General features: G+C 38.3%; 2 protein-coding genes across 10 annotated transcripts in view; one reads left to right on the top strand and one right to left on the bottom strand.

The window, feature by feature from the left end:
* Nucleotides 1-2,271: 2,271 nt before the first annotated feature.
* usp1 (ubiquitin specific peptidase 1) lies at nucleotides 2,272-14,324 on the top strand. 3 transcript variants are annotated; one of them, XM_062424501.1, is made up of 9 exons: nucleotides 2,272-2,397; nucleotides 2,884-3,114; nucleotides 5,134-5,281; nucleotides 6,447-6,548; nucleotides 6,816-6,985; nucleotides 7,938-8,674; nucleotides 9,362-9,520; nucleotides 9,947-10,148; nucleotides 11,282-14,324. In XM_062424501.1, exons 2-9 carry the CDS (start codon nucleotides 2,954-2,956, stop codon nucleotides 12,039-12,041), a joined length of 2,439 nt encoding a protein of 812 aa, XP_062280485.1. In that variant the 5' UTR covers nucleotides 2,272-2,397; nucleotides 2,884-2,953; the 3' UTR covers nucleotides 12,042-14,324. The 3 variants fall into 3 exon arrangements, with proteins under 3 accessions (XP_062280485.1, XP_062280484.1, XP_062280483.1); XM_062424500.1 differs by having other exon boundaries at nucleotides 5,131-5,281; nucleotides 6,819-6,985; XM_062424499.1 differs by having other exon boundaries at nucleotides 5,131-5,281.
* A 132-nt stretch (nucleotides 14,325-14,456) lies between these two features.
* Nucleotides 14,457-23,187, bottom strand: part of dock7 (dedicator of cytokinesis 7) — a 61,678-nt gene continuing 52,947 nt past the window's right edge. For 4 of the 7 annotated variants that reach the window (XM_062424489.1, XM_062424496.1, XM_062424494.1 and 1 more), the window contains 13 exons: nucleotides 23,025-23,183; nucleotides 22,702-22,802; nucleotides 22,390-22,582; nucleotides 22,118-22,261; nucleotides 21,656-21,787; nucleotides 20,829-20,843; nucleotides 18,080-18,205; nucleotides 17,765-17,854; nucleotides 17,415-17,651; nucleotides 17,012-17,155; nucleotides 16,758-16,864; nucleotides 16,341-16,508; nucleotides 14,457-15,338 (listed from right to left, as the gene is read on the bottom strand). In XM_062424489.1, the coding sequence (XP_062280473.1) occupies nucleotides 15,296-15,338; nucleotides 16,341-16,508; nucleotides 16,758-16,864; nucleotides 17,012-17,155; nucleotides 17,415-17,651; nucleotides 17,765-17,854; nucleotides 18,080-18,205; nucleotides 20,829-20,843; nucleotides 21,656-21,787; nucleotides 22,118-22,261; nucleotides 22,390-22,582; nucleotides 22,702-22,802; nucleotides 23,025-23,183 (1,659 nt within the window). In that variant the 3' untranslated portion in view covers nucleotides 14,457-15,295. Of the gene's footprint in view, nucleotides 15,339-16,340; nucleotides 16,509-16,757; nucleotides 16,865-17,011; nucleotides 17,156-17,414; nucleotides 17,652-17,764; nucleotides 17,855-18,079; nucleotides 18,215-20,828; nucleotides 20,844-21,655; nucleotides 21,788-22,117; nucleotides 22,262-22,389; nucleotides 22,583-22,701; nucleotides 22,803-23,024; nucleotides 23,184-23,187 lie in introns of all 7 variants that reach the window. The other 3 variants (XM_062424490.1, XM_062424495.1, XM_062424492.1) reach the window with 1 other exon arrangement.

Raw genomic sequence — 23,187 nt, 5'->3', positions numbered from 1 at the left:
AGGAAAACAAATTTGTCGTCTCAGGACCTCCAGGGCTCATTGAGAGGGCTCCAGAGGGCCCTCAGAAAAAGGGGAATATTCATTTTCACTACATTTTCATCCTTAAGTAACAACATTACAGAGTGTATGACTATTCTGGTCATTGGTTTCTTATACAAATAGAGGTCCTGGTTTAATTTGTGTCAGTTTAGGGGTTCCTTAACGTGAGTTTCTTAATCCTAACATACTGTTGATATATATATATATATATATATTTTTTGAGAACTGTAAAAACTCCCTATATAGATTTCTTCTTGGTGGACTTTTCCTAATGTCACCCCAAATATACAATATGAAATTAAATCCATCTCTCTTTTTTGGAGCAGATGATACGCATTTTTTGTATGCAAATGTACAAATTTGACCAATATTTATTTCAAAAATACAAAAATCACCATTCAAACATTTTTCATATTCTATAAAATGTCCTCCTGGACAATAAAATAGCGATTGCTCTCTGACAGCTTTATTAAGGATCAATCAAACATTTACTAATGACTGATGGGGGAATTTATTAATGTGAATTGGTGTATAGACTAATTATGAGTCCGAATATGAACTGTATGTAATGGTTAATTTAACTGTGCCTTGTTGTTCAATTCAATGTACTTTCACTGTATTTCTAGTTTGTTTGTTTGTATATATCTTATTGTCTTTTACGATTCTGATCTTATACTGCTTAGGATGTACAGACAAAGGAAATTAAAGGAAAAACCCTGGATAAATGAGTGGAAAAACATAACGAATGCATATGCTTCTACACAAGTGCACTGTGTGGTATAATTAAGCCATTAACATCCAATTACGCTCTGTAGCATGTATAAAAATGCTAAGCAGGTCCAGTTGATTCTGATTTTGTATCAAGATGACAAGAGTGAAACATCTAAGTGACTTTGAAAGACGATTAAATGGCAGCTTCAGTCACAAAGACTGCTCTCCTGGCTAATGTTTCAACAGGATCAGTGACTAAAAAGACATCTGCATTTAGATCTATAGTAAAGATATGAGTAAACTGGGTCCGAAATGTGATACTTCTGCTTGGATCTGTAAATGAAAAAAATGACAATGGTGCAAAAAGATTGCATGTCTATTTCTATCTCAGTTTTCTATATTGAGGAGTTGTGTATAGATGAATTATGAACAGTTATTTAGGTTTACATTATTAGTTGTTTGTATTAGATGTTACCTATTAGTTTATTTAATTGTGCATATATGACCATCACTGCAAAGTAAGTCAGAATTACAGAAAACAAGCCTTTCTCTCTATGCAGGACAGGATATTATTCAAAACGCCAGTGTTGTGTGTAGTTTATACAGTGCATTAGTAATAGCATCGCTGTTGGTGAAACTTGCACAACTGTGCATTTTCTCAAAATGTCTCCCTCAAAGTTACAATGAAAATTGCTGCAAAGACAACTTGCTGCTTTTATAAAATATAAGATAAGATAAGATATTCCGTTATTAGTCACAATGGAGAAATGTACATTATTGCAGCAGCAAAGTGGACAAAGAAGTGCATCAATAAAAAAGGATATATAACAATAAATAATAGGTAAGTACAAAAGCAATAAAGCTACAAGAGTAATATTAGTGTTGCATGATAATATACCTGACTTATTGCACAGATTGCACAGTTGAACTGAAAGTAGTAGTATACCTGAAATAATAATTTTGGACAGTCATGTACATTAAAAAGTGCAGTTTGTCAAATTGTCCTAGGTTGGGAGGGTGTGTGAGCTCTAGTGTGAGCTACACTGATTGTACAGTCTGACAGCTGCAGAAAAGTTATTTATTTTCACTTAATTTAATTATTTGTTAAGCCTATCAGAGACCATGTGAAAAAAAGCTGTTTAATTTTAACCAACAACTTCATTATTTTAAATGTTAAGGAACATGTGCCTGTTTTATTATATGTGACTTTTCTATTTTTATTTATTTTTATTATGTGACTTGACGCAGCTTTACAAAGAACTACAAAAATGGCTTCCGCATCTGGCCGAGTGGGCCTAAATCAAATAGGCGCCTTGATCTAAGCCTGAATGTTTGGGATATACGTATTTTATCTTTGTATATATTTTTTTCAGGATTATATACGGGTTTATAAGTTATGTGTAAAGGTCCTAAATAAGTTTAATTTCTAGTCTGATGGTTATGTTAACATTTATGCGGGATATTTTAACATCGTGTCGGTGTTGAGCGGCGCTGCGGCGGCCAGTCGCTGCTTCTGGAGGAAAAAGCGCCAACTTCTGCGGCACCGTGTGGTCTGAATTGTCAAACACTCTTGTAAATAAATGGCTTTAAGGTTGGATATACCGTAAGAAAAACACACTCAACTTCAGTGTGGGATGTCGTTTTCCGGTAAGGGTTCTAAAAGATCAAGCAACGATATATAAATGATTTTTTAAGAATTGTTTTTCAGTTGAAGCGAGTTAGAAGAAGACGGCGTGCTGCTTGATTTCTCCTCCCACTTCTTCGCTGCTCCGTTTCGACCCAATTTTAATCGCTGTGTTGTCTGAAAAACTACTCAACAACACTTCTTTATTATTAAGTGATATTGTCTTAAACTTTGCTGTTACTTCTTAAAGCTGAACGGTGTAGATGTTGAGAGGAGGAGGAGGGGGGGGAAACATGAGAGTAAGTTAGCCTTAGCCAGCTAACCTGTTATATAATGTTTCGTTGAATTGGTTACTGGGTTAAGTTAGACTTTTAATATCTGATCTGCCTACTTTAATTTAATCCATATAGTGTCTTTGCTCATAACTGCGTAGTGTTCACTCAACTAGGTTTCGTTTTTAAACTATTTATGGCGCCCATTGAAATGTTGTTGTTTCCTTTTCTTGCCAGTGAGCGGCGCTGTTGCATCTCCTTAAGTTAGTGAAAATCAACTAAGAAAAGAAGGAAAAAAAGAGAAAAGATGCCAGGTCTGCAGGGTGAACACGTTCAGGGGAGTCCCATCAAGAAGAGCAAACTGTCTCTGAGGTTTTTCCAGAAGAAAGAAACCAAGCGGGCTCTGGATTTCTCTGAACCTCAACCTGATGAACCCAAATCTGTGGTGCCAGTGGAGCCTGAGCCAAGGTGAGCATGTGCTGCCAATGAGCTGAGCTGTGTGTGTGTGTTTTAGGGGTCATAAAAGTCCAAAAAGCACACTGCTTTATAGTGCACCTGACTGATTTACAATATGTAGTGAGCAGGAGTTTAATTATGCTACTTTCACATGTCAAAACACTGGAAAATTAAATACATAATAATAGTTTATCAGCCTTGCTTTTGACATCCTAACTGATATGCATATGGTATAACCTGATATTTTGACAACTACCTTGATTTTTGTGTTTATTTATTGGACAGGGACAGTGCACTTTAATGAACCTTGTTGTAAATAAGATAAGATTTATCTTTATTGATCCCCCTTGGGAGAAATTCAAATCGACACAGCTCTACAGTGGGGGGGAAAAAGTAGCAGCTCAATGATGAAAGTGATCAAATAAATTAACTTTGTAGATAAATCTGCAATATATACATGTGCAATATGCAGAAGTTCCTGAGATTATATACATGTGTGCAATGTTCCTGGGATTTACATAGTAAGGACAGCATCAGTGTTTTTTAGTGGGAGTGGGAGATACTGGGAGCTGTGGTGTTGTGCAGTCTGATAGCTGATGGTATGAAAGAGAGCCCCTTAAGAGCTTTGAGGATGAGAGGGATTCTCCAGATTTAGGTAAAATACTAGTTTTTTTTTGGCCAGAAGTGACATTAGGCAAGTTAAAGATAAAAAGTTATTGGAATAAGGTGCAAGCAGCAACGTCTGTGTAATGTCAGGTTGAGCACATGTGTGAATACAGCAGTGAATTTTCCGGAGAGTTCACAGTGAGCAAGCGAGTGGGCGTGTCAGTGACGTTTATATCATGATGGCGCCGGATAAGCTGCATTGTTTTGACCACACCTGAACACTCCACTGTGAAGCTGGTGCTAATGGGAGAGATGACTTCCTCTTGATTTCTTGTTAGATAAAAGCTGTTTTATTTCTGTTTTAAAGCTGAATTACAACAACAGCGTACTTTCTGCCTCCTGCATGTTCTACCCAGGCGCTAACCATAATCTAAACTAAACAGAGTATATGTAGTAGGTGAGAACACAGTACTCACACATACAGAATATGTGAAACTACACATGAATCTCACTCAGAAAGCTACACAAGAAACACAAAGCTCAGCAGACAACACTTGCAAGTACAGTAGCTGGAGACAGACTGACTTCAGCAAAGTGACAGCAGCAAAGAGGAAGTGGTTTTTTTAGTGCTGACATTTGACTCTCAGTGAGCCACTGATTTTAAATGTGAACCAAATGGCTGCTTTGTCTTTTGTTCTCTGATATGGTGGAATAGAGTTCAACCCTTGTGAGGCTCTGACAGTTATTAATATTGATTAAAATATGATAATAAGGGTTGAAATTCATCAGAGTTAACATTTTGCTCCAAATATCGTACACATGGCTCAGAATAGGAGGATTTAAACACTAAAACTAACCAGAAAGAGGTGATAAACCCTGAATGATCCTATCTTAAAATCTTTCAGAGATTTGTGAAGGTCCTGAAACTTTGCACTTGCCACATTTGCCTTCTTACACCAAACTGAACTGCAACAAAAACAAAAAATGTTCGATCCCTGTCTCTTAAAGCCCAAGGTGATATCCTCAAATATCCACTTCTGTCCCAACCAACAGCCTATAACCAAAAATGTATATTCATATATACTACCAGTACTACTACTAATAATAATAATAACATTTTATTAGATTATTGAAATAGTTGGTGACTCATTTTCTGTCAGTAATCATGTTAATGTTGCAGCTTGACACTGAGCACCTAATGACACACGAATAATCTGGCATTAAAAAAAGTTAAAAGTTGCTGGAAATCTGCAGGTGAAGTCAGGAAAGTTATAACAAGACGCAAACTTGATTCTTTTTATTATCTCAGCTAATTAACAGCCTCGTCATGTTGTCTTCCTGTTTCTTAAGAATTTGCTCATGCATCATTACTGCTGATAATGTATTTTAATGTGAAACTTTGTTGTTGTTGTGTGTGTTCAGCAGCTGTGATCAGATGGTGCCCGGTCCATCTCCATGTCCGGCATCGCCCGGCCTGCTGCTGCCGCCGCCGTGTGAGAAAAGAGAAAGCTTGGTGCCATTTGTGGGGCTCAACAACCTCGGCAACACCTGCTATTTGAACAGCGTCTTACAGGTCGGTTTCTGCACATTAAAGGGACAGTCCGGTTATATTAAACACTTTTATTTGAATAAACAAATGAAAATTAAGCTTTGGTAACCAGGACCGTCTGCTGTGTTTGACAGGCATCTGCACATTCAGCATGTCAAACATTCAGATCCTGTTATCTGTATTGACAGAGACACTGCAGGTTTTAATTACACATTCAGGCATTTGTGTGTCCTCCTCTTGCAGCTCCTGTTCAAATATTGTATGTGTCTGCAGTCAAGAGGTGTGTAATATGTGTTAAGAAAACTCTCATTTTAAGCTAAATAGCTGATAGGTAGCTTTTAAAAATGTAATTACTCCAATACCTGTATTATTATTATATACTGCAGGGTTTTATCCAGGATTTGACACATTTAGTCCTGCATTTAATTCAGTTTGTAAATGACTAAACAGTAGAAACACTTATACCTCTGATTTGTCTCCCTAAAGGTTAATGTTTCATCTCATAAAAGTGTTTTTATATATTTAGTTAGTGGAGGTGGAGTTTATGGGAGGTTGGCGTGTCTGCTATAAGACATTGAGGGAATCTTTGAACACTTCAAAGGTTTGTTAATGTAATGATTAGAGTTGCAGTGATTAGTTGACTAACAGAAAGACATTTTAATCGTTTTTTTAAAGCAAAAAATACCCATAATTTGCAGGGTCCAGCTTCTTTAATGTGAAGATTTAATGATTTTCTTCTTCATACATGATAACAAACATAACAAATCAGACATTTGAAGACATCACCTTTTACTCTGGGCTATTATAACAGCATTTTCATATTATTTACTGATTTTATAGACAAAAACAATGAAAACATAAATTCAGAAAATATGTAGCAGGTTAATTCATGGTGAAAATAATTGTTAGTAATTGTGACTAAAGACAAAAATGAACATAGTCACACTGGATGCTTTTTTGTAAGGAAAAAATATATATAATCACTAACATGAATCCTCTGAGAAACTAAACACAAACAACATCCTGTCAAACACTTGTATCATTATTCTATCTATGTATGTATTAAATTTAAAGATATGTTTATTCTCCAATGGTGAGAGAGGGGGGCAAGACTGCATCTCTTTTTCCCCCCTTTTTTAACTTCTTCACAACTTTCAGTACTAATCCTATTGTGTGATTGCTCCTGCAGGTGTTGTATTACTGCCCGGGGCTCATCGAGGGCGTAAAGAAACTGTACAACCTGTCTAAAAGGACAGAGAAAGTGAAGGAGGAAACTGATAAAAGTGAAGAGGTCGGTGCAATTCAAATCACATTTTTACTGCTTACACCTGCAAACAAAGGCCTCAGTTTAACCAACACACCTTAATGAACATTATACACTTTGTACATGTGGTAATTTACTGCTCTTATGATGCATTGCTGTTTAGGGGTTAATGTTAATGTGTCTTGATTGCAATTGGAAAACACTGATATTATAGATAGGTAAATAAAATAAAATACTTTTCATTTATCATATTTAATTAATCTTTTTATTTTATCTTTTTAATCTGACTCTCAGCAGTCCGAGGGTTTAGCAGAGTCCTTGCCGGCTCACATCGAGCTTCTCGGGAGCTTCAACAGTCTGATAACATCCGTGGAGCAGCTGCAGTCCAGCTTCCTGCTCAACCCCGACAGCTTCAGCGAAGGAGAGCTCGCCACGCCGCCTCGTAAAATACTGAACACACTCAGGTAGCAAAGTCAAATGTGTAATCTGTGCCCTGAATAACTCGCATAGCAAAGTAGATTATTTTCTTTCTTGTGACATCTTAAAAAAAACATTTCTGCTTCCTGTTTGTGCAGGACGTAGCATGACACACATCCCAAAAGCTGATTTATTTAGGAAACATTTTCCTTAAATCAGCTTAATTTCTCAATTAAAACAAACATCATGTAGAGCTGCAACGATTAATCGATACATTGTTAGTTGTCAACTATTAAATTAATCTATTTAAACTATTTTGATAATTAACTAATGTTTTGAGTGTCTTTTTTCTTTTTTTAAGGAAAAATAATCTTAAATGTGAATATTTTCCTAGTTTCTGTTGTCTTCTGTGACAGTAAACTGAATATACTTATTCATGGATGAATTGAAGTGTTACAGCAGCCACTTGATATACATTTGAATATAAAAATAATGAGGTTGGTAAAGGAAAATACTGTTCAAGTCCAAAATACATACATGAACTTAAATAGGCTTACTCTAATATAAATCTTAATACAGACTGAAGATATAACCATAACTACAATATACTGTTTGTGGACTGTTGTGGATTAAAAAAGACATGAATACATTTGAATTGATTAATATTTATTTGAAATTAAAAAATATCAGGTAAGAGTTAAAACTTGTATGTGTATTAAGATGCATAAACAAGATTATGGACTCACAGTTTTCAGTGTTTTTCTAAATAATCATTAAATCTACGAAAAGGCTAAAAAGTGTCTAAAGAGTTGTCAGAGCACAAAGTGATGTGTTAAAATTACTTATTTTGTTAAACCATCTATCAAAATAGCCAGATATTTAATTTTTTACTATTGAGAGCTGTAACCAGCAGCTTTAATTTTATTACTTGACGAATATTTTAATTGTTATTTCTCTGTCCATTATCTCATTGTGTCAGTTCTACATGTGTGTTTGCAGGCAGCTTAACCCCATGTATGAAGGCTATCTTCAGCACGACGCCCAGGAAGTCCTGCAGTGCATCCTGGGATACATCCAGGAGGCCTGTGACACCATCAGGAAGGAGCAGGAGGTGGAGAAGGAGGACAGCGGCGTGACTGAGGTGAAAACGGAGAATGGTGACCATTTGTGCTCTGGCAGCTCCGAGACAGAAGCCAAAACTCCAGCGGAGGAGGACGGCCAAGTCAGCGGGAAGAGAAAAAGCGACACCGAAGTGGGAAACGCCAAAAAGAAGACAAAATCTGTCAAGTCGAAGAAGTCGGGTTCAGAGGAAGATGGCGGGAACAGAAATAAACCCTTCACCCGCTCCAAGAGGAAGTCCTCCAGTGAAATTACAGTTGAAAACACCCAGGATAAAGATGGAGAGGTGGAGGAGGCAGACGAGGGGACGAAGAAGCAGAATAAGGAGAAGGGAGGAGAGAGTGATGGTGAGGGGAAAGGTGAGAAAGCATCTAAAGAAGCAGACGGGAAAAGACAGAAGAGGGCTAAGCTGAGCTGGCTCAGACCGTCGGGGAACCAGCCCAGCATCTTCTCCAAGTTCCGCAGCGTAGGGAAAATCACCTCCATGACCCCCAAGAACCAGACGAAACCGGAGCAGGAGAACGAACTGACGGACGACCAAACTGAGAATGAGAAGACCAGCCGAGAGCCATTGCCCCAAAATACGAATGAAGATAAGGCGGCAGTGAAAAATCAAGGTAGGAGTGTATTAAGTAGCAATTATTTTCATTATTGATTAGTTATTTGGTCAGAAAATGGTGAAAAATGTTGATCACTTTCCCAAAGCCCAAGCCTCAAATGTCTTATTTTGTCCTTACCGACACTTTACAACCCAAAGATATTCACGTCTAATTAACAAATCAACTAATGTTTGCAACTGGAAGGCCAAATCAGCCTTTTATGAGAATCACTTTGTCATAGAGCTCCTCGTTACGACTGAGCACCTGGAGAAACCTGCAAGCCACAAACTGTTATGACAACCAGCAAGTCGGAGTTGTCATTAGCTTAGTGTTGCTGCATATTAAATGCTTTATAACAGTGATTTTTTCATTTAAAGAAAAAACCCCAGTCTGTCTTCTGTTTTAATACATTTGAAAACATAAAGTATCATCATTGTAAACATCACCTCACTTCAACGCTGTGAAATGATACAACAAATGTAGAAAAAGAAAAAAAAGTAAAGCTGTTACTGTGTTATGTTTATTGACACGGTTTTAAGAGTGGTGTGGTTTTTTTTCTAGATTATTTCATTTTTAATCAAATTGAAAGGAAGATGGATAAAATGAGACTCTTGGTGACTGAATGTAACCTCTGATCTGGGAAATAGCAGCAAGTTTGTATGTGACGATCACTCAGCCGTGTCTCTCTGTGTGTGTTGTATTCAGAGGGTCTGGACATGATGGAGCGCTTGTTCCAGGGTCAGCTGGTTCTGAGGACTCGATGTCTGGAGTGCGAGAGCTTCACGGAGAGGAGAGAGGACTTCCAGGACATCAGTGTGCCTGTGCTCGATGACCAACCGAGCAGCCCTGATGACCTCTCAGAGAGTGAGGATTTATATTATGTCTTTATTTTTAAATTATAAATGCTTCTTTTATTATTAGGCAAGGCAGCTTTATTTATATACACAGAGGCAACTCAATGTGCTTTACATAAAAAACAAAATATCAAATGATTTAAAAGTAAGAATTAGAAGCATAAAAACATACCTTTTTTTTTTTTTTAAAGAAGAAAAAGAACAATGAGAAAAGTACAGAAAAATAACAAATAGCTAGACTATAATAGAGCATTTAAAAAATGCAGTGGCAAATTCTTTTTAGTATTGTGTTCGGTAGTTACTTGTCTTTGGTATCAAGAAAAAAAGGCAAATTCAAATGACAGAAAAATGATACATGTGATAAACACACATCTTTATTCTTCTCTCCAGGACACAGATCAGACACAAAAAAGTAATATTAGCTCTTTCTTCCCAGTTTCTCCAGATCCTAAACCAGAGCTGAAGACTCTGAAATGGGCCATCGCCCAGTTCGCATCGGTGGAGCGCATCGTTGGCGAGGACAAGTACTTCTGTGAGACCTGTCATCATTACACAGAGGCGGAGAGAAGTCTGCTGTTTGACAAAACCCCTGAAATCATCACCATTCACCTGAAGCGCTTTTCTGCCAACAGTTTAGAGTAAGACTTTTTTTTATTTATTTTTTTTAATGCTGCACTTTAAGTCCTGTTCCTCAGTGGACTGATGGTGATAAATGTCGACTATGTTCAGTCAGGTCAGTTTTATGACTCCACTGTTGGTCACTTCTCACTTCTGATGATACAAAAAGTTCAACTTTTTTTTAACAGATTTTTACAACCATAACAAAAAAAAAACAGTAAATTGCAGGTAAACTGCTCCAGATCAGACCAGTGTCGGGTATTTGTTCCTCTAAAAGATGAAGCTTTCTCCTCCACAGCTGGCAGATGCTCAGCAGCTGTCTGGCAGCAAGCGGGGCCTCTGTCCCTCAGTCAAACCCTGTGATTTGCAGGACGTTTTTGTCTTTAGTTTAGCCAAATCCCAGCCAGCGCTTTGCCAGAAAAACATGACAGACCCCAAGAAATTTAGAGGGAGGAGACTCTGATAGAAGCATAGATGAATTTAAATGAAGCCCCAGGTGATGTTAGAAGGGATGTAACCCATCAAAACAGAGCGAGCCACACACCAAAAGTACAGTTTTTGTTAGTTGGCACATCAGAGACCTTAAAATATACACACACACACAATTGCTAAAATAAAATAGTAAGCAACAGATTTTCTTTCAATTGACTAATTGTTGCAGCTCCTAATAGAACACATCTGCTAATAGATAGTGAAGAAAAAAAATGACAATGAGGTGCAAGTTATCAGACTAAATCCCTATTTTTCTTAAACTTTTACACCTAAATTTTGAAATATTAATAAACACAGATTGGATGCTGATGCCAGATACAGTAGAAACCACAGTTTGCTCGGCTATAATTACATTTCACTATATAAATAACTTTGATGAATGTTTGTATTTAGGGCTTAGCTATATGTGCAGAATTAAATGTCACAATATTTTTGACCAAATTCCTCTATTGATATTTTGACAGTATTGTAGGGAGCTCAGAAAATTAAATGTTTATGTTAATGCAGCCTTTAAAAGCAGGAAAAGACAATTTATTCCATATCACGATATTACAATATTCAAAATCTGAGACGATATCTATAAGATACCATGATATCGATATAATAACTGTCCATATGTTTGAATATAATGACAGCTGTGATGTTGCATGTTTCCTCTCAGGCTGGATCCATACGCAGGTCTGTCCAAAGTGAACACCCCCTTACAGACACCTCTGACCTTGTCTCTGGAGGAGTGGTGCACCCGTCCCTCCTCCGCCAAAGGTCAACACTATCAGCTGTTCGCCGTGGTCATGCACAGCGGCGTCACCATCAGCAGCGGCCACTACACCGCCTACGTCCGCATGTCAGACCTGAAAGACGTGAAGCTGTGGGACAGAAAAGAGACGGAAAAGGAGGAGGAAGAGGAGAGCAAAGCAGAAACGCAGGTGAAAGACGAAGCGTTGGACTACGACGACGGCGAGGTGTCTTTCAGCCTGAGCGGGAGGGGACAGAGGGGCGCGAGCTTCAAGGCGGGAGGCAAGAAGTCGGAGGGTGGCGTCGGACTGTTGGGAGGCCAGAGGAGTTTGTCTAGTTATGACCTCGGGAGCGGCGGCAGCAAACACACGGATAAAACGACGACAGAGGGATCCAAACGGAGAAAAAACATTAACAGCCAGAATGCTGAAGCAGGACTTAAAAAGGAGCCAGAGGCTGCAGATGGAGCTGATGCGCCGGCGGCCTCCTGCGGTGGGATGGAGGCAACGGAGCAGCAGGCTCTGAGTAACCTCCTGGAGTTCGAGGGCAAATGGATGCTGTTTGATGACTCAGAGGTGCGCCTGTTTGAGGAGGAGGACTTCCTACAAGCATGCTCCCCTGAGACGTGCTCGTCTTCGACACCGTACCTGCTGTTTTACAGACGGATGCCCGAGCCCAGACGCTAAAACGTGAACTCGAGGGGGCCGTTCCAGTGAGGGTTTTTTTTTTTGTTTCGTTAAAAACCTCAGTGCCAAAAATACTGTGGCAGCCACGTTAAAGCTCCTGAACTGAACTCAAGTTTTCTGGCCATGCTGCGAGAGTCAGGGTCTCACTGTGGACGGAGGCTGTTCTCACCTCGTGGGGCGAGTTTAAAGTCATATTTTACAGACAAATAAGAGGTTCCATTTTATATGTGGCAGATATTAATTTGGCTATTTTGAGACCTTTTTTTTTTGTTATGCGACTGCCTCGCCTCTGCTGAGTACAGAGGCTCATCTTTTTGCTGTTTGTCTGTACTTTTTATTTTACTTTTGGACACTGGCTTTAATAATCTGTGTCTAAAACATATCCTGTTTTTGATTTTTTTCCCCCTCATTTATCTGGTTTGTAACCCTTTTTTTACAAATTGGAAAAGCACTTTTGAACTAAACCTTTGAATGAAAATGCAAATTGTTGAGAAAAGTTTGGTTGTTTTTTTTAAGCTGAAAGCCTTTCTATATTACATAAATTTGCATTTATAAGAGACTGTCAGTGCTGTATATTAGGAATGAATTACTCAACTGTAAAGCCAAATAAAATCCCAACTATCCATCCATCTTCATAAGGTTAAAGAGAACATGTGCCACAGACATTTTAAAATTAAATATTTTCTCAGAAAAGCCTTAACTAACCTCTCTGCACTGATCTGTTCTGAAGGTTTTTATGTACAAACACATTCACACTTCTTCTCATACTTCTTAAATCTAAAGATTGATGCGTCTATGCAGGAGAAACATAATAATAAGAGCAGATATTTACAAAAACAGATTAAAATGTCATGGATCTAATTTATACAAAGGTTATATACACATTTTGATAGTACAGTTAATACTCAAGTAGTTTATGCCAGGTGGTGAGTTGCTTTTCTTTTCTTTTCTTTTTTTAAAATGAAGGCATCTAAAACTAAATTTCTTCTATAAGCTATCAGGTTTTTTTTTTTTTATAAAGATACATTTAAGCAAGTTAACAAAAAACTATCACTTATTTGAGCTTGTTAACCAGCATCTGAATCTGTTGTTTCTCATTTAATTCAGTCACCTGTATTTTTATTCTCATGCTGTGAGGAGAAGGACGAGTCAGAGATCGGAGGCTTTTAAACCTACAGAAGACTCTGATTCCTACAGTGTATGACCTACCTCCAGTTATGTTTCTCTACTTGTACATCATCTGTTAATAACCAAACATTTAAATGAACTTTTAACAAATTTAAGCTGTAAGATTTGAGTCCACTGGGACAGATTTTAAAGAGCAAAACCAATAAACCAATGCTATAGTTCTCACATTTTGTATCTAAAGTCTTTAAGCTCCAGCTGAAAGCCGCAAAAAATGATTGGCTCTGAAATAAAGTGAATCACCGTCCCACTGTGCTCCACCTTCTGCATAATGTCACCTTATTTCCCTGTCATTTTTTCCAGACAACTAAAATACATTTGAAACCAATAACTGGATTTAAGGACATGTTCCGGACACAATAACCAAAAAGATTGTGTGTTTAGAGTCTGTTAAAAGGTGCAGTGTGTAGGATTTAATATTTGTTTTAAAATAATAATCATTGTGGTTTCAATACCTTAAAATGAGCCCTTTATATCGGTAGGGAGTAGGTCTTCTTCCACAGAGGCTGCCATGTTTCTACAGTAGCCCAGAGCGGACAAACCACACTAGCTCCGCAGAGGGTTTTTTGTGAGTTTTGCAGCTACTGTAGTTTCTTTTAGACACTTGGAAGGGGAGGGGGGAAAGGTTGTGGGGCGATGTATTCAGTTTGTTACTAAATCCCACAGACTGCACCTTTAAAAACAAGTTGAAATTAAATTAACACAAAACCAGGATTGCTTTGCAGTGAATAATCTGTCATAAAATGATTTTCATAATGCTCATGAGCTGAATAGTTTGACTTTTAAGTAAAAAATGGTTATCACCATAATTTGAAATATCTATATAAAAAGTGACATTGTTCCTCTCAGGTTGTGCAGCAGAGTGTTTAGAAATCTAATCATGGTTTCAGGGATTCAGTCTGTTATAATTAAGCTTTGGTTCACGACTAATACCAAGTTATTTCACTCTATCTATATATATATTTTAACATATCTGGGAGAGGTTTTGGAGTTTAAGTGCTATAACAGATGTGGTTTAACATAAAGTGACACCATCCCCAATAAGTGTGTTGTCTCCTTTAAACTTGTACCTCATTCCAGCTGTTATTATATATTAATGTTGGCAGGTTTGTAATATAAGCAATAAAGTTTTTACCTTCATATCCTCTCTGGCAATTTGTTGTTAATCCTACATAAACAGAAATGACACGTTAAAGGTTAAAGCAAGACGATATACCAGACATACACCAATTGAACATTAAAATATTTATTTAGTAAAATATTTAAAATAAACAAAACAAAACTACATAAAATTATACAAGGATGTTTAAAGTACCTAACTTTGAAACATTGTCGGCTTGAACTAAAAATGATAAAGCATCATGATAAATAATGGTACAATTTTTTGCATGTTTTCTTTTTTTTTTCTCCCGACCCTCCCCCCCCCCTCCCCCCCGTTTGAATTACATAAACTTTCAAGTTGTAAAATGCATTGCTACACCGTAATAAAAAAGTGCACACATGAAATTGAATACAGATTTTTTTTTCTTTTTTTTTTGACACGTCATACATCATTAAAAAGACACCTTGACTTTTAAAATCGTACTCTTTTCTGCAAACACTAGTCAAAATTTGGCGGAGAGAGGTTGTTTTTTGGCACTTTTATTAAACCAATAAAGGGATTGCAGCTCATTCTTCATGTTGAGTAGCTTTTTAGTTTACAGTGAGCAGATTTCTGTTGGTTTCAAGAGTGAATGAAGGCAGGCTAATGTCGTTTTAAGGAAGCGTTAAAATATAAATACTTTTCCCCTACTGCAGGTAGCAAATAAAAATTCTAAAGGCCAAGGTATCTCTTTAATCTCTAAGATCCACTTGTTCGCCCCTCTGATTGTGTAACAGGTAGACTGTAAACAAATTAAGACACTGGAATGACGTACCAAGCTGCAACACTTTTAGCCTTTCTGTTAACTCTCAGGATCACTGACCAACCTTGAAGAAACACTCCTATTTACACTTGAGAATAAATTAATATTGCAATTTCTGGTATATATGTGTGTGTATGTGTATGTGAGTGTGTTTTCTCTTCATCTTCAAAGGTCAAGCTTGCGAAGACTCATTCTGCTGAAGGAATCTCTGCAAATAGAAAGAAAAAACATGTTTTTACTTAAATGAGGGGGAAAAAAATCTGATTTTCAACTTTCCACTGGGACTTGAAGCCAAATGATTTTTGGCTCAGATGTTTTCAGACAGTGAGGTGAGTTGAGAGTCAAATGAGGATGGCGGACATGAGTGAAAGATATTGATGGAGGTGAAATGGCCACGTGTTGACATGCTGCTGAAGCTGAAAACAATTACATTTCTTACTCCTACTTTGGCTGATTTATCAACTATGACTTCCACTTAAAAGACTAATTCAGGTTTATGAGGATGTAAGAATGTGTCCAGCATTAGCTTTAATAGTATGTTCATCCACAGTTGTGTTACCTTAAAGTTAAGAACTCAGTGTTCTTACTAGAAACATGAAGATAAATTATAGATATATTTATATTGCACACTCATTAATTATAAAAAGTGAATTTATACATTCCCTAAAGTTGACTGTGGCCAGTTTTTCCTCTACTGTTACCATTCGTAACCCTTACATACTGTTAAGGATCAAATTTGACCCTTTTCTTTTTACATTTGAGAGCTGTAAAAACACCCTACACACATTTCTTTTATCTGGGCTTTTCCTAATGTGACCCACAGTTTACAAAAATGGAAATAAAATGCATGGCAAATATTCATGTTTGAGAAGCTTAAACCAGCAACTGATTGGCATTTTTTCTTGAGGAATGACTGAAATGATTGCTGCTGATTAATTTTCTATCAATTAACTAATCGATTTACTGTTGCCGCTCCACTAAGATACTTTTAAATTCAAGAAATTCAGTGACTGATGGAAACCAAACAACACAAACACAAAACTCAAAAGAGCATCACAAAAGACCAAAACTACCTTGTCAAGCTGTCCGTTTGCTGCGTGATATTTACAGAGCAAAAAGCAAAGGCTAGTTTAATTCACCATCCAGAACATTAGTACACTCACTCACACACTCACACACTCACAGAAACAGGGCCCATGTTGAGTCCTACCTGTGTGAGTTGACCTGCAGCACAGGTTTATAAAGCTGGGGGATCTTTCTGTTGATGAGGGGCTGCAGCGACTCTTTCAGGCGGTGGTAATTCCTCTCCAGCTCCCTCTGGTACTCCTTCTGGTCCGGACCAATCAGGCTCTTGTTCTTACGTAGAGCATCTTCACACCTTTGGGAGGAAAGTCCATGAAATATATTAAAGGTAAGCAAAATCTGTACTACACATCTGCCTGCGAACATCAACCCACAAACTAGCACCAGCAGCAGCTTTTTGATTTATCACATAGTCAATCTCTTTTTCACAATAAAAAAAAAAAATCTAAAAGAGATACAGATTTCATCATTACTTATTTAAGGTTGTGTCCCTCTGACTCCCAACACACTGTTCACAGATATATGGTACATAAACAGCTTGTACCTCTTTGTGAAGTCTTTAAAGCAGAGCCGTAGCTTATTATGGTGTCTGTACAGTTTTGGGTCACTGGGGATTTCTGACAGGAACACCTGAGCAACCTCCAAAGGACCCTGAGGAAAAACCAAATGATTTCATTAACAATCTATAACTTAACGTAACCTGAGAATCTTGACACATACGCACAGAAAAAAAACAAAATAGTTGCCCTTGATTAAGCACATAACTTGTTTTCAATCATCTCGGACATCAAATTTTACCTGGTTGACAGTGGTGCCCACCGATCCCTGCAGGACCATCTGCAGCATCTTGGCATCAGCAGGGTCCTGGTGGGTGGCGAAGGCCAGCTCCTGAGTCTTCTTCTGCATGTCCTCTATTGCCACCTCGATGGGTGTCGAAATTATCTGGAGAGTGACATACAGACAAACACCTTTACTGATAAACGCACAGATTAAGAGCTGATTGAAAAAGCTTTAACTTATTTCTTCCATGGCCACCAAATCTCAACAATGTAATCCCCTTTATATCTTTAGTAATAATTTAGTTTAGGTTGACTGAAGTAGAAAGTAAAAACTACATTATACCAGTTGTATTAAACAGGCTAAAAAGAAAATGAAAGCTTCAGCAAATCATTGCCCTTCTGGTTGTAAACTGTTCACCTACCTCCTCTTTGTGGATGATATTGATTCGTGTCTTGATGTACGGGAAGGCGTGCGAGGTGGTGAGGATGGTCTTGCGTTTATACTGTTCGTGCAAGTCCCCGTGGGCCCTTCCATCCAGGGTGAAGGGTGTGCAGTAGACGAAACGTCGGAGGTTGTAGTTCTTGTCGAAGTAGGTGATGCGGTCCTTCATCTCGTAGGTGTCAAAGTAAGGCTCGACGTACGTGATCTGGATGAATGCCTGCAGAGAGGAAGATAGTTGTGTTTTTAGGTCGTATTTCGTCAGTTCTTGGATACTCGGACTAACAGCTTCAAGAAAATCACTGTCAGCTGCCTTCAAAATTCCACACAAACCTTATTTGGGTCAAGCTTGCACTTGTCCACTGGGTTTGAGTCCTTAATGACTTCTACCTGGTCTTCTCCAAATCGTTCGCCATAGAAACCCTGAGAAGAAACACAACACAGGCTCATTAGTTTCTGGCAGAAGACAGAGAATGTTAGAAATAAAAGCAAATAAAAATGATAGTTTGAAAATGACATTCCAGCTGAGGAAAGGTGTTTAGATAAAATGTGTGGATGAAACATTATAAGAACATCACATATAACTTGATGATATTTGGCACGTATTATTAAATCCTTCATTTCATGACACATCTTTGTAATATTTACCTCCAGCCTGTGAGAGATTTCGGCCAGCTTGGTGATTGCAGGCTCTTTGTACACAAACTCCTGCTCGTCCAGGTCACCGAATTTCGAACCGTAAAATCCGACTCTGAAGTACGTACCAAACATCCTCTTCCCGTCCTGCAGGTAGAAGAGAATACATGTTGGCATTGCAGAAACAGGAATTAGATTTATATCTTAACATTATTATTTTATATGTAGTTAAAAACTGTAAAAATGAAGAACTCCAAAGCATCAAAAGTCATCGAATAAATCAGACTCAAGGCAAAAATGCAGTGAAAACCATCAACTCCTAGAAAGTTGAGCTCAAATTGACCTTTTTTACTGATCACAGTTGGAAAAAAGTGTAAATTACAACCAAATTATTGCTTTTCTATGTTGTTGATCTACATTATAATGAGAAATCCATCCAACAGCCGTTAGCTTACAGTGTAAGTAAACACAATTTATAAGTTAATGTGGTTTACTCAGAAAAAATGATAGCTATATATCATCCATTCAGCAATCACATCCAACTGCAAACATTATACAACTAAAATACATTAAATTTGCGTAACAGCAGTTTCATGTAACATATGAAATTTCTGCTTCTTCTGCTCACTGTGATGACATCTATCAAGGTGTTTTAAAGTGTTTTAAAGGAAGCAGCCAAGAGGAGGTCAGCAACCTCAAGATCATCATCCATATATTTAGTCAACAGTAACCACAATCCCACAGTAAGAAGCAGGCAAGACATTTTGCATCCATTTGTAAATGTTCCTCTTTTTTACAAGCTTGTTTTACAGCTTATCCGCCTCGACAACTGAGCGCAGGCAAAGAGGAAAAACAGCCTATTTTAAAACACTCGTTTACCAGCCAGCAGCGTATTCACATGAGTGGATTAGGGTCTTAAATGGGCGTGATATTCAATAAAGTGAAGTCAACATCAACTCTGACTTCTTTCATTTTGCCTGTTTTGGGAAAAATAAACCAAACTCCAAAGATGGTTGCTAAAAAAGCAGCCTTGCATGGAATAAAAATAGCCACTAAAGTCACGAGCAGAGAGAGAGAACGGAGGAGAGTCTCTGCAGAACAAAAATTAGTCCCCCCTGGCCCTCAACCGAACCATGACCTGAACCACTCCACTAAAAAAAAAAAAAACTTAAACCCAACCACCCCGTTATATCCGAGCAACATCCATTGATGAGAAAAATCATCAAATGCAGAAACTCACACTTTTTGTTCTGCACAGTCTTCTACATGGAAAGAGCATCTAGAGGGCAGCTCCACATTAAAGTACATACAGGAAGTAGAGCGTTCGCCTGACACAGATGTGAGTAAAAAAATGTGTGTGTGTGTGTGTGTGTGTGTGTGTGTGTGTGTGTGTGTGTGTGTGTGTGTGTGTGTGTGTGTACATGAGAAAGAAAGAAAGTTTTGCCTTCAACTTCTAGTACAAGATAATCAAATAAACCCTTTTCGTAGCTACATGTTTGATACAAATCATTAACTGCTGTTTTAAAAGAAATTTAAAGCAGGAATTTAAGAAGCCCTGAAAACTAAGAAACTTACCACAAGACACAATTAAGTAAAGTGGGAAGGAAGGGTCGGCAACCAGGGAAATCAAAAAAGGAGAAAACAGAACAAATTTTAATCAGGATTGGGTTCCTCCAGAGAATTTCAAAATCAACACAAACTAACACAAAAAAGATGTCATCATCACCAACAGCAAAATTATCTCCATTGACTTTGAGACAGAAAAAACTCATTGTGAAGGATCTAAACCATGCAAAGGCAGACTGTTACAAAGAAAAGAAGTCAGAGGGACAAAGAAGTGAGAAATAAAGATCCACAACCTTCAGAAACACACCATGCACTCTCAGTGCAGTTCCAGAGGAACAAGGAGCGCTCTGTCCAATTCATGCAACAAACCATGAGAACTTAGAGGTTAATACTGTTAACAAAAGAAAGCAAATGGATGAAAAATAAAATATCAGGGGTCGATTTAGTTTCAACTATAAAAGAAAAGACAAGAATAAAAACTAATCAAAATCAAAAGGGATAAATCAAGTAATCCTGAGATTACTGTGAGTTGAACCCTCTTGGAAAAAAAAACCTGACTGCCTCAAAAATTTGGTTCCAGCTTCAAAACCAATGCAAGTTTGCAACACCTTGTGTTTTAAAAAGGCTCATTTTAATTGTGTGTGGAAAGAATGACCCGTGACTAAAGCGGGGAGGCTAGCAGATAAAAACAGTGCACTGAAATCGAGCCCTGGGTTTGAAGATGAGATGAGATGAAGTGTGACGATGCCAGTTGATGATAGTCGTGTTCTGACTGACACACCAGCAGACAGAAAGAGGATGAGGACGGGGAGAGTGCGATTTGTGCAGGTGATGCATTCACTGAGACTTTTGTCATTAGTGTCAGACACTGTGGCTCCCATGCACAGCCTGCCATCACTGTCTACGTTAAAAAAACAAAAAAAACAAAACACAAGCTCCTCTTGCACAGTGAGAGGAAGGAGGAGACAGGAAACACAGTGAGGGTGTTGCTGTATGTACAGCAGGTGTCCCCAGTGGGGGCAGACAGTTGACATTGTCTGCAGGTGTTAATGGATTGGATGTGTGTAACAAAGCAAAGAGAGCAACAGAATGCCCACGGCTAGCAAATAAAAAGATGAAGAGTAGATAAAAATAAAAATACAAAAAAAGATAAACAACATGAGCAGGGCCAAGCAGGAACCGTTTAACTACCTACCTCCCAGCCAGTACTCTGTGTGACAAAGAGAATACAGGACATGTGAACGACAACACACATACACCCCCCCACACACAGTGTAACACTCACACACAGTGGTGTTACAGCTCAGAGGGCCAACTCTTTCAATTACACCCAAGTTACTTGCAGTCGAACTGGAGCACAGAGCAACTGGCCTCTGACACAAAGATATCAACTTTTTCTCAAGCAAACATTTATTTTTTTATAAAATGAAGCAATTTTATTTTGACACAACACAAGTGGAGTCTCTTCCCACGCCTCATGCATCCTCCATTTCATACTTTACAAATATGATAAAGCATGCAAGGTATCTGACAAAGTATAAATAAATAAACAAATAGGTACACTCTGATCAAAAATGCCAAATAATAAAATCATGCACAGCTGTGTCTGTGTGAAGGCTAATGTGTGTAGAACATTTTCAGGATATTTTTATTTGTTTGGTGTCCAGTTACCGTTTTACTATCAAGATTGTGATAAATACAAAGTGTACTGAGGCAATGTAGATGAGGAGAATTGCTAGTTCTTTGCACCTAGTAGACTGTTGTGTTATTAACCTTATCACATTTTTCTCATCTGAATCTCAGCTGGCAGAAGCCTAACCCTTCAATACTGCCTCATGAATGTGGAAAAATAATTTAGTTTGTAGCCTCATGTAACCCAGATGTGATCTTTTTGCAACAGGAAACATCTGGGTCACACTGAACTTCCTTTATAAATCCAGAAGCAGCTTCACAGCTTCAGCTACTGGAGCATAAAGAGAAGATCTACACTATGTATGTGTATGTGTATGTGTGTGTATTTACCTGATGAACAATTTTGCCAAAGGCTTCCTGTAGTTTACCATGAATGGTGGCTAGCTTCTTTGCATCCCTGTTGGCTTCGTGGATAGGGATCAGTACCTTGTACACTTCGTTTACCGCCTCGTACATACCGGCCTGAGAGAGAGCGCAAGACAAACGTTAATGTGATAAAAATCAGTCACCAAAAAAGCCACAACATCTTAAAAACATGACTTGGGATCACTAGACAAGTAACACTAGCATCTGACTTCAGCCTTTGTATTACGTGTTGAATAAAGGGGCTTCCGTGAAGAAGATTTGGATAAATAAAGCTCTGTATGCAATTATATGTTTATGAAATCATGTTATTCCTTGACCAGCTCTTGTTTTTTACGGAGTAAAAAAGAGGAAGCCCCTTGCTCCAAAATCCCTGACTTCGTCTATAGCATCCATGTCAACATACATCTATCCTTCTGTTATTCTCACCATGGAGAAAGAGGCAGCAGCCTGCTCCAGTAGTCCCACAAGGCCGATCTCAGTGAAATATTTCCCTGAGCAAATGCCCTCCTCATCTGGGGACACCACGTCATCAGAGACTGCAGACTCCTCCAGCACATTGGAGGAAATGTTCTGGAGCAAATGTATGCACAAATACAAGAAAGGTAATACAAGCACACACATTAGTGATAAAAAGTTAAGCAGTTTGCCTCAAAAACAGGCTGATGCCCCACATTACAGCTATTCAGACACACCCTTACCTGGAAGGTGACACAGCCGACAGGTAGATACTTGCGGTCCTCCAGCATGCTCAGGTATTCTGCTACCAAAGCAGCGCTGTGCACCAGACACTGAGCAGCCTCAGCATGGTTGTTCCTCTCCGAGTGTTTTCCAGCCATGTTCTGGAGCCAAGTCAGCCGCAGGTCTGGTGATGTCTGGTAACCTTTGGCAATCCTGCAGGTGGAAGGAAGACATGCGAAACATACAAACAACAAGATGTTAATGATAACAGTGAAGAAATACACTTGAAGGCAATCAAGAAGTGTCTGCTTCAGCGTGCATGTGTTCTGTACCTGTACATGAGATCTATGAGCATCTCAGGATCTTCCTGGTGCTCCTTCATCTTCACTGTGTCAGACAGGATCATGTGCAAGTTAAAAACAAGGTCCTGGACCTGGAAAAAAGAACAAAGTTTGACTTAAATAGGCTGCAACCCCAACATTTTATCTTAGAAAAAAATAGCGATTTGGCTGTGGAGTGGAATATGCAAGTAAAAATGAGTAAATCATTTTAAAAAAATAAAAAAAGAAAAATACATTTGACCATCATGAGTAAGTTCTTAGCCAATTCACAGTCTTCTCACACTATGATTGACAACAAATGGATTAATCAGTACCTGGTCTGGAAAGGTGGTTTCCCTCAGCTCCAGGTCCTCCTCTGCATAGGTAAGGATGGTCTTTAGAGAGCGACGCAGGAACTCCTCATTAAAATTCTGTGATGTTCCCACCAGTGAGGACAGAGACATGGTCACCTGCATCTTCACCCTAGCGAAATTCTAA

The sequence above is a fragment of the Scomber scombrus genome, chromosome 8, assembly GCF_963691925.1.
Source record: "Scomber scombrus chromosome 8, fScoSco1.1, whole genome shotgun sequence".
Lineage (NCBI taxonomy): Eukaryota > Metazoa > Chordata > Actinopteri > Scombriformes > Scombridae > Scomber > Scomber scombrus.
Note: the sequence above shows the minus strand (reverse complement) of the source record. Positions and strands in the feature narration are given on the sequence as shown.

Bases quoted from the DNA above. Each gene is read 5' to 3' on its own strand.
- usp1 (XM_062424499.1), top strand. From the start codon at position 2,954: ATGCCAGGTCTGCAGGGTGAACACGTTCAGGGGAGTCCCATCAAGAAG. The intron at 3,115-5,130 runs GTGAGCATGTGC...GTGTGTGTTCAG, and splicing joins CCAGTGGAGCCTGAGCCAAG to CAGCTGTGATCAGATGGTGC. The intron at 10,149-11,281 runs GTAAGACTTTTT...GTTTCCTCTCAG, and splicing joins TTTTCTGCCAACAGTTTAGA to GCTGGATCCATACGCAGGTC.